The sequence below is a fragment of the Sprattus sprattus genome, assembly GCF_963457725.1.
Source record: "Sprattus sprattus genome assembly, chromosome: 5".
Classification (NCBI taxonomy): domain Eukaryota; kingdom Metazoa; phylum Chordata; class Actinopteri; order Clupeiformes; family Clupeidae; genus Sprattus; species Sprattus sprattus.
Genome location: NC_137924.1, coordinates 21,354,591 through 21,364,965, shown reverse-complemented (window position 1 = coordinate 21,364,965; position 10,375 = coordinate 21,354,591). Strand labels below are relative to the sequence as shown.

General features: G+C 45.4%; 1 protein-coding gene across 1 annotated transcript; it reads left to right on the top strand.

The window, feature by feature from the left end:
- The first annotated feature begins 547 nt into the window (after positions 1–547).
- sec22a (SEC22 homolog A, vesicle trafficking protein) lies at positions 548–10,317 on the top strand. The gene is made up of 7 exons (XM_080838405.1): positions 548–668; positions 1,773–1,980; positions 4,625–4,788; positions 5,327–5,506; positions 7,151–7,269; positions 7,810–7,875; positions 8,812–10,317. The coding sequence occupies exons 2-7, from the start codon at positions 1,799–1,801 to the stop codon at positions 9,010–9,012; spliced, it is 912 nt and encodes a 303-aa protein (XP_080694531.1). The 5' UTR covers positions 548–668; positions 1,773–1,798; the 3' UTR covers positions 9,013–10,317.
- Positions 10,318–10,375: the final 58 nt, after the last annotated feature.

The window sequence follows — 10,375 nt, the reverse complement described above, 5'->3', positions numbered from 1 at the left end:
GCTGTCACACGCTGTCAAACAGGGCTCAACCTATCAGGTGGCATTCTAATGGGTTTATCCACAAATCAAATGATTGTCTCTCCCCAGTACACTAAGGTATAGGCCTACATCGCTGCAATGCACAAGTTGGATCTGATTAGATCTGGCTCTGTCAACATACAGTATGTCCAATTATCTTGTGCATGCAACTATCTTATGTAATCTCCCAGTTGTGGCCAAAAAAATAATAGGCTATCTTAAACTCTGGATAACAGAGCATTGAAAAGAATGGAACTTCTAATGAAAACATTTATTCGAAAAATATAGATAAATCTGCTACAATTATCGAAATTTTGCAGCAGCAACAATTTTAACATAGGCACTACAACGATAACACTACAATAATTTCCATCAAGATTTTGTTTTCATTTCAAAATCTTCTCTTAATTTCACACCACACCTTCCTCTGAAGTTCAGGCCAATCCCCGTTAGCACGGCTTCTCCTGCGTACTTTTGATGTTACCCACAATGCTTTGCTCGTGGCCACGTAAACAGTAGCCCTGCACACTCTCCTCCTGTGAGGGTTTCAGACGTGAGAGCTGTTGACAAAAGGCAATCATGCAAATCTCAGTTTCTGGAGATAAACGACATTCCACAAATACACACGAGTAGCCTATGCCTACGTTCAGGTTAGCATTATTCACTTTTATAACTTTACTTTTGGAGTGGAAATGGCCTGCCCTGTTATGGTGCCAGGACATAGCTTTAGCTAACCATCTTACTAAGCTAGCTATCTGGATGCAATGACAGTACCGTTACTGTCCCTGCTACTGCGGACATAGATGAGGGAGGTGTTGCAACTGATCGAAAAGAGACAACCGATAGAAACGTTAATTCACTTTATGCAGTGCTTGGGGTGTGGCTGTGAGGATTTCATGCATGCAACATAGATAATATTAGGATATATTTTCTACGAAACTTCATGTGGATATGGACATGCAGGATGTGGCTAGCTAATATTAGGTTTAAGTCAGCTAACTAGCTCGCTCATTAGGGATGACGAGGTTATCTGGTACTAACCGGTAACCTCTCATTTAGAAGGGATCTGAATATTAAATAACTGTACATTGTCAATACAAGGGCAACCACCTGGCTACTTCATGTAACAGACCACCAGTGGGATCTGGATTGGCTATAGCTTAGCTAACATGCTTATGTCCAAAACATCAGCAGAAGCTCTCTGTTTTACCTTGCCAGCTGGCTAACATTAGCTGATTTTAAAGCCACAAGGTCTCCATATGTTTATGATCGGAACCTGCTTGTTTCAAAGTTATGTTGCCATTTTGAATTAGTAGTTGTTTTACACGTGGGTTATTCTGATAATAATACATGCACCCCGTTTCAGTATATGAATATATCGTATTTTGAACGTTAATTAGGCTATTGACATGCTATCTCAGCTAAGTTAGGTAGCACTACCGTAAGTTGAGGTGGTGAATGTCGTACTTGGCAAGTGTCGTGAGATGTGGCGTGCGCTAATGTCTTTGGTGCTATCCAGGGTACTGATTCTAGTGAATGCCTCCTCATCGTCTCCTTGTTGATATTTACATGAACAACTGAAATCGCATCATTCAGTGGGATGTCGCACCTAATACCCATATTATCTTCTTCTTGAGGAAAATAGTATTTTTCTTAAAAAGCAGTGTCAGCACGTTTTGTTTAAGACTGCAGTCACCACAAAAACATAGGCAAATTACATGTGAGTCCCCAAACCTTTTTCTCTTTCTCTACAGTTCAGCACCTTCAGGTGTACTGCGACATGTCAATGGTTCTGTTTGCGTCAGTGGTGCGTGTGAGGGATGGGCTGCCCCTCTCCGCCTCCACAGACTATGAGCAGGACAAAGGGCTTCAGGAGACCAAGAAACATCTAAAGGGCCTGTCCAAAAAACTCAGCCAGTTCCCTGACCGCTGCACTTTCAAGACTGGCCAGTACAATGTCAAGTAAGTGTCTTGTAAAAGATCAATCAAAATGTTATTGTTGAGGGTCGTGTGCCAGAATTTAGGCGGGCAAATTATTTGGCGGGTTAAACATTGATGCTGTTATTAACGCAGGCAGTATTCTCTCAGTAATGGCTCAGTATTATACCTCATACCTGTCTTTTAAAGGAAAATATCATTGTCAAAATTAACAGACTAAACTGTCACTAGGAGTTGATTTTTCCTCTGCTTTTATTTTCTCTCCATTTTTGCCTTTTATATTCAGTCAGTCAGTCAAAATAGAAAGAAATTTGGTAGCACAATAGATTGTTATTATATAAAAAAATCCTACGTTGTTTTACATTCAGTTGTTTATCAAGAACTGGTTTTTGTAACTCTTTTCAGTATTCAGTATTGTTGCATATATTAGCCACAATCCTCACAATCCTCATGTGCTGTCAGCGCTTTCAGTCTGCTTTCCAAGTGTTGCTGAAAGTGCTCTTGCATGAGATCAGCTCCTGTCTTTGATGTTCATTTTCAGACACCAGACATCTTGGGGCTTCAGATTAAAGTTTGTGGCACAGGCCTGTGTGTGGTTTTGTGTGCGTCTTCTTGACATGACTTTCCTTTTGAAGGAACCTTTGAAGCCTTGATCAAATGCTGTCTGATTAAAGTTTTTTTTGTTTTTTTAATAAAAGTGCGGTTGATGCTGTCAGTGAAATGAGCTGAGTACCTCCTAGATGGAGATGAGCCAGGATATTTTGTTGTTTTTCTTGTTAAGAGTGTGTATGTGTGCGTGAGTGAGTGTTTGTGCTTACGGAAGTGAGTGTTAGTAGGATGAACTGGTTATCCGCAATAAATAGTTCACACAACATGATGGCAGAACAACTCATAACTGCACACTTTGCACAGCTTCACAACGTGCTTCCTCACTCACTCACGCTGGCTGTCCCGTTACTGAAAGTTGCCCCTGGTGAATGACTGAGTGTGTTTATGTGGATCGGCAGGATGCCGCTAACGTCCTGATCAAAGTGGCGTCAGCCGAGGGGAACGAATCCCCGCCATGGCCCCCACCCCTCTCACAATTGGACTTCTTGACACCCGCGCCCTAAAGACTCATTTGATGTCCCGGTGGATTAATGAAGACGAACGTGGGCCCATGAAAAGGCAGGGAGGCAGGAGGAGGGGAGTTGCGGTTATCAAACAGGGACTAATGTAATGTGTGGATGTGAGGCTGCCTCAGCGAGGCCTAATGCAGACGTATGGCTTCTTTTGAGGGCAGGGTGGCCATTTTGCCACTTTGGCAGTCCAGACAGCCGTCATCCATCACCCAGGAAAACTTCCTAACGCAAGCAGAAGGGAATAGACAGACTCTCTGCCTCTCCATCTCCCTCTCTTTCCTTCTACAACCCTGTCTTCTCTCTGGGGTTAAAGATTGCGATCTCTCTCTCAGTCTCTCTCTCCCTTGGTTTGTACTCACTGGTAGGAGCGAGCTTCTCGTTCTCAGTCTTTCTTCGACTCTGTTTGTCTTTCTCCTCCTCTTCTCTGTCTTAGTCTCGCTCTCTGTCCTCAGTCCCTGGTAAGAACTTTTTCTTTCAACCTTTCTCTCATTCTCTATTCCGCCCTCACTCTCTCTCTCTCCTTCTCCCTTTCCCTCTCTCTCCTGCTGCTTGAGTGTGTGAGTCATGGGTTTGTTTCATCTCTCAGTGGAGGCATTTGCGCTGACGCACAGATTGTGACAACACTGGCCTCACTTCCTCCGCAGCCGTCAACCTCCCCCGTCCATTTAAAGGAGAAAGATAAGAAGGGGTAGAACAAGCTCACTAGTTCTTGGGGTGCATTGCTGTAGAGGAAGTTTAGAGTGGGTTTGCCAATAGCCCTAGCAGTTAATTTCATTTGGACATGGAAGTGAAATTAGCAAAAGACATTTTTTTGTGTGTGTGTGTGTGTGTGTTTTTTTTTTTTGCTAATGCACCGTGATGTGCTCACAGGTTGTTTTCCCCCCTCGTGCCTGCTGCTCCTTGCCTTTCCCACCCTCACACCGGGTCCCGCGGTAACAGCAGATGTCGTTTCCACGTTTGTGGCTGGAGTCCAGCCCGTCCACTGGCCCTGCCAGGACATTACTACAGTCTCTCCGGGCCCGTTAGAAACAAGGCAACACGGGAGCTCTGAGTGTTCCAGTCAGAGACGTTACATCAGCGCTCTGCTGGGGCACTTCCTGTTAGAAGTGGCGCACCAAGGAGAAGTGGGATCGGAGGCCCTGATGACCTAATACAACTCGCTGCCTCTTTTACACCTCTCAGCTGTGTGTTATGAGTGGCTGTGTGAATTTACTTCGAAATGAACTGGAGTATCAGGGGAACTGGTCTTAGTGTGTGTATAATTTTGTGTGTGTGTGTGTTTCGAGCTCTCTTTGATGTGGGACAGGAATGTATTGTTGTTCAGTGAGTGTGTCTCTTTCATCTGTTGCACATCCGTCAGGCTCATCGTCTTTAATCGTAATCCGGCTCTGATGTTTCTGTGCACTGGGTTAAGTTGTTCTTGATTGTGTGTGTGTGTGTGTGTGTTTTGGGGTATTTGTGTGTGTGTGTGTATGTATGTGCGCGCTTGTGTGGTTGGCTTCCACCTTCTCGACTCATTGCCCTCCCCTGTGCCTTGTTGTGTTCAGTTTCATCAGTTCGCTGGGTGTGGGCTACCTGATGGTGTGTACGGAGAGCTACCCCAACGTTCTAGCCTTCTGCTTCCTGGATGAACTGCAGAGAGAGTTCATCGTCACCTACGACACCAAGCGCATCAACAGCGCCGTGCGGCCTTACTCTTTCATCGAGTTCGGTAAGCAGAACAACATGAATCCCAATGTGCATTTTCATCAAACGACAAACCGAAAGATAGCCAATAGTGGGCTGTAACAGCAAGGCCCACATCGACGGTCTATTATGAAGCACGTCACAGCTAGATTGTAGACATTAATACATCTATACAGTTTGGAGTTCCCTCCAAGACCAATGCTAATCCAGTTTTATAAGTGGAATGAGTTGGGTGTTAATGACAGTGCAGTACATCGTATAATATCTTTAATATAGATTAATTTCCCACTACAGTATGTTGGCACTACATTGCAAAGAGTCTCTGTATTTTGGAACAGTCAGTAAACCTGATTCCATTTGAAAACGTTGCTGTGGATTTGCATCAGCCTCTAATGTTTTCATGTCTGAGGAGTAATTGGTGTAACCTGAACTATATGTTTGTTTTTGTTGCAAAAGCTATACCTTTAATTTGGGAAATGCTGCGTAAGTAAGCACTGTCGCTATTTGTGGTTAGGAATGAAAAGTTGAATTTGTCTGCGGTCATCGTGTCGTTTCCCTGACAGACAACTTCATCCAGAAGACCAAACAGCGCTACAACAGTCCGCGCTCGCTCTCCACCAAGATCAACCTGGCCGACATGCAGACGGAGATTAAACTGCGGCCCCCCTACCAGCTCTCCGCAGAGGACCTGAGATCAGTCAACGGCTTCTCCCAACACACCCCTTCCAAGTACAAGGGCATAGGTACTGATCACACACCAGATTCTTTTACACAAATATCGGGGCTTAGGTACTGGTCAGACATCAAACTCTTTTAAAAACACCACTTCCAAGCAGAAGCTCATATGCACTGACCAATTTTACATTCATTTAGCAGACACTTTTATCCACATTCTCATCGCCCTCTCTTGGTGCTCGCTGAAATCGAACTCATATGACCTTGCTGTTGTTTACCCGGTTACACCAGTTCAGCCACAGGATCAAACAATGACTAAGTACTAACTGCTCCAAGTTACAACGGCATAGGTGCTTGTCTCCACCTATCCAAGGGCGTACGCGCCGGCAGCAGAAACAAGACATTTGAAGCTGGTGAAACAGCCAAAGAGGCGAAGCAGAACTCTCCAGCTCTTCTGCATCTCATCACGTCAGCACAGGCACACACACCATACCCTCCCTCCCAGCTGCCGGTGATAACACCCTCATCAAACACTATTTCTGCCTTGGTGTGTGTGTGTGTATGTGTGCGTGTGTGTCTGTGTGTGTGCGTGTTTGCATGTGTGAGCAGGTGTGTGCGTGCGCGTGTGAAGTAGGCTTGTGTGTTCAAAGAGGTGTGTGTGTGGACGTACGTGTAGGTGTGAGCATGCATGTGTGCGTGTGCTCATTCATGTGTGTGAATGTGTGTGAGAATGTGAGTGTTTGGTGAGCGAACGTGTTTATGAATGTACGGCACATTCCTGGAAGGCTCCTCTGATGTCTCGACTCCAAAGGTGTTTTTGCAGATGGCTGTGTGAGCCGCGTCTCTGAGCGGGGTGGGGAGAGAGAGCGTGGGGATGCAGCCCTAGCCGCTGGGCTGGTGTGCTGCTGGGCAGCTGGAGTTTGCATGACCCACATCCACCCCCACCCTCACCCTCACCCCCACCCCCCTGTACCAATACATACACAGAGAGAATCAAAGGCGTTACACCTGAGATCCTTATTAGGTGCCTTACATTGAAGGTTTGAAGTAATCCCTGGAGAAGGATGAAAGAAGCCTGGACTAGCTTTAATGTTTGGGGGGGGGGGGGGGGGGGGGGGGGCTACAGAAAGATGTTGTGAGCCTGGACCAGACAGAATACCTTATTTTAGAGGTAAACATTGAACACGACTACCCTTAGCTCGCACCTACTTGTGAACTACTACTGGATTTAATTATATTCATCTTCAAACACATGAGGAAAGGTCAAGGAAATGAAAAGAGGATGTAATGAAGAAGCTGTTGGTAGGTAGCGGTTGAGCTTGTCATGATCAAGGGTAAAAGGACGGTAACATAGTCACAAATAAGACATTACAGTTCAGATTTTTTAAACTCACATCAGCCACAATGTGGTTTAGGTTGCTTTAAGAAATCCAGTGCTTGGTTGATCTGTTGCATAATGCTTACATTACAGTCACATTTATTGATTTTATCAAGTTTAATTTGCACAGGAGTTCACAGCTAGAGGCTAAACCCTATATTCAGCTCATTTCATCTGAATTGTCATCATTTCTCACTTTCACAATTTACTTAAGCATAAGAAACCTTAAAGAAACTCAGCAGTCTCTTTTGGTAATGTTCAAACATGCCTGTGATAGCACTTAAAATGTCTCTCTCTCTTTCTCTCCCCCTTTCTGTCTTGTCTCTCCCTTCAGCTCCGCACCAGATGCTGGAGCCAGTGACGCTGGCGGGCGTGGTGTCGTGCGTGTTGAGTCTGTTGTGTGCCAGCCTCAACCTGCTGCGGGGGGTCCACGCCATAGAGAGCATACTACAGGTCTGTTCAGCTCATAAAGCGGGGGCTCTGTCTATGTCTGTGTCTATCTGGAGTCCAATGACAATAACGGTAGATGAATTGGATAGGATTGTGCCTCAGTTGAAGGTAGTGTGGTGCTGGTTACACCATGGGTTCGAATCCAATGTTTACCCAGCCACACACACGCCACAGTAAATTTTGTTGCTGCAAAAAAAAAGTTGCTGCATATTGGGGACACAACCTATATCCTGACAAACACCTCTGATGAATTGCTTTAGACTTTCATTTGTATAAACTCTAGCGAAAAGATCCAGCGCTCTCCTAACTCCTGCTTTATACATATGGAGTTGTTCCGCATTGCAGCACTTAGGTGCTAATAGTAATCATGCACTCCTATAGCCCTGGGCTACCTACAGTAGCCTCATTTATCTCTGTGCTTTAGCATTGCTCTCTTCTCTTGCTCTAATTCCTAATGTGCGTGTTTCTGACGTAGAGGTCTCTCTCTCTCTCTCTCTCTTCCCTCCCCCCCCCCCCCACTCTGTATTCCGCCCCTGCATGCAGAACGAGGATGAGGACTTTAATTACGTGATTGCCTTCTTCCTGGGGACGGCAGCCTGTCTGTATCAGGTGAGAGATGGTTGCGGTGGGGTTGGGGTTGGGGCTCGGGGGTTGTGGGGTGGGAGTGGGGGTGTGCTGTCTGTCACTGGCTGACTGACTTACTGTTGGCCTGGCAAGGTGCCATCTCATACAACCCTTCTTTTTCCTGTATCTCCCCTGCTCTCTCCTGCTGTGGTTTTCCCTGTCCTCCTCTTCCTCTTCCCTGCCTTATTAGTTTCACTCTCTCACTCTCTCTCTCTCTCTCAATCCTTCACTCTCTCTTTCGCACATGTCTGTTTCTGTCTTTACCGTCAGTGCTGTACAGGTTTATTATTGTTACCTCCAGGATGTCACTAAAAAACACATTTCCCAACATTGGCACATTTACATATTGTGCTCACGTACCGTCCAAAATCACAACATAAGTGCCTTTTTAGCTGATTATTAAACGGATATTAAGGGACTGTTTGCATAATGATAAACAAATCCAATGACCCTCCATTAGACGTTCTGTTTTGGCTTCTCTTCAGACTGCACAATGGCACCCCTCATCGCATAGTTTCTGTCTATTTTGCTGATAGGTATTAAAATCAGTATGCCATTTAAAAGATTAGTATTTATAGCACACTGGTCGTTAGACCACAGTCTGTTGGTAAATTGTGCTGAGTCTAAAGATACGCCTCTGTCAGCCAGATTGGGTCATTACAGCGACAGATTGGCCTCAGTGGAAGAGGCTAGATGGAATGGCTTCGTGTTTGTGGCGCATCAGCTAGTGTGAAGCCACTGAAGCGTCTCCACACTCAGACGTTCTGTTTGTAAAGTTAAACATCGTGTGTGTGTGTACTTGTCTGTATATGTGTGTTTGTGTTATACAGTACATAGTTGTACAAGTCTGGTCTCCTGTGATGGTTTGATATTCTCTGGTTTATCATCTGTTCCCCTCTGCTCTGCTCCCTCCCTCTGCAGGGTTACCTGTTCTTTTACTTCTCCGTGTGGAGGAACATCAAGTCCTTCCTGGCCCTCGCACTCATCTGCCTGTGTAACATGTACCTATATGAACTGCGCAACGTGTGGCAGATCCTCTTTCATGTGACTGTGGGCGCCTTCATCACGCTGCAGATCCGCCTGCGCCTGCCCCAAGGCAAGGCTCCTGACTACAATGTCTGACCAGACATCCTCCACCCCAACACACACACACCCTCACACTCACACACTGGCCAGGACCGCCTCTGTTCAACTGGACTGTCTTAAGACAAGAAGGGAAGGCAGAGCGAGACTCTTCCCCCCGGGTGTACTGGACGGAGAATCCACAGAAGCCCTGGAGGCTAAAGCTAAAGCCATGTCTGTGCTAAGCTACCTACGCAAGCCAGGACTGTAGGGCAAAGTTCCTGTGGTAAAATTACAATCAGCTGGCTCCAGGGTCTTTAGCATGTTCAGCTTCAGCTTTTCACCAACATGGTCAACAGACGACGTGCTGTGATGTTTGTTTAGGTGCAGTGAATTGTCTGTGTCAGCAGCTGAGGGCCTCATCCAGAGTACGGTAGTGTGGTTAGATTAGAGAGACTGATTGGTGATTGGTGAGTCAGAATCTGTAAGTCAGTCTTTGCTGATATCATAATTGGTCAAGAGCTTGGGTTTCCCTCACAGACATTATGGCCACGTTAAATGCAGGGGATACTCCGAATCAAAGAAAAACAAAGCAATCGCATGGTAGCTATTTATGTTTTATGTTGGTGTTTAATTTACCTGTTCGTAGTTCTTTTTTTTAAATCAGATTTGGAGGAAAATTTTATTTTTTGTGTGCATACAGACCCAACGATAAAATGATGCTATTTAATCAGTGGGAGTGTTGGGAGATGGCTGCTATGGCTCTCATCATCCCTCCACTCTCACACCAACAGACTAAACACGACCCTGAGATATGGAGTTGGAAATGCAAACTTTGGCCATCAGTCAGCACCCTCTAGCAGCACGGTGAACATCAGGCATGACATTTTCATTTTTAATACACGCCATGTGTCATACAGCTGTCTCTGGTATGCTCTGCTCTGCAAGTGGATCATCTCCACATTCTCACTGTCTCTTTCACACTATCACACACACGCACACGCACACACACACACACACACACAGATACAAACACACCCTTGATGGATATCTCTCTACTCCGGTTCTTTGATATCATCCCAGGTGCTGTCTGATGGATCTGGCTTTTCCTTGCAGCAGCAACTCTCTTGTTTTATGGGGCAGGCAGCCCGTACCTTCCCTGATCAGGGCGCCTTTTTTATGATGCTCTGGGCACGGCAGGTGATGGTTCAAACCGTGTGCTGACAAACTGTTACGTCTCAAACTCTTTGTATTATTTATGTTTTTTTTGTTCTTTTTTTTCTTTTTGTTCATCCATCCAGTTTGATGTTTTTGGTCAACTGGATGGATTGCATCTCACATGAATATATTCTGTCTGTACAAGAAGACCTGTAAACATAAACGACAGAAGCATTTTGGGGTGTGTGCTGTTCTGTGTGTTCAC

Excerpts from the sequence above, each read along its gene's own strand:
- sec22a (XM_080838405.1), top strand. The coding sequence starts at position 1,799 with ATGTCAATGGTTCTGTTTGCGTCAGTGGTGCGTGTGAGGGATGGGCTG. Across the intron at positions 1,981-4,624 it reads ACTGGCCAGTACAATGTCAA|TTTCATCAGTTCGCTGGGTG; the intron begins GTAAGTGTCTTG and ends TGTTGTGTTCAG. Across the intron at positions 4,789-5,326 it reads TTACTCTTTCATCGAGTTCG|ACAACTTCATCCAGAAGACC; the intron begins GTAAGCAGAACA and ends TTTCCCTGACAG.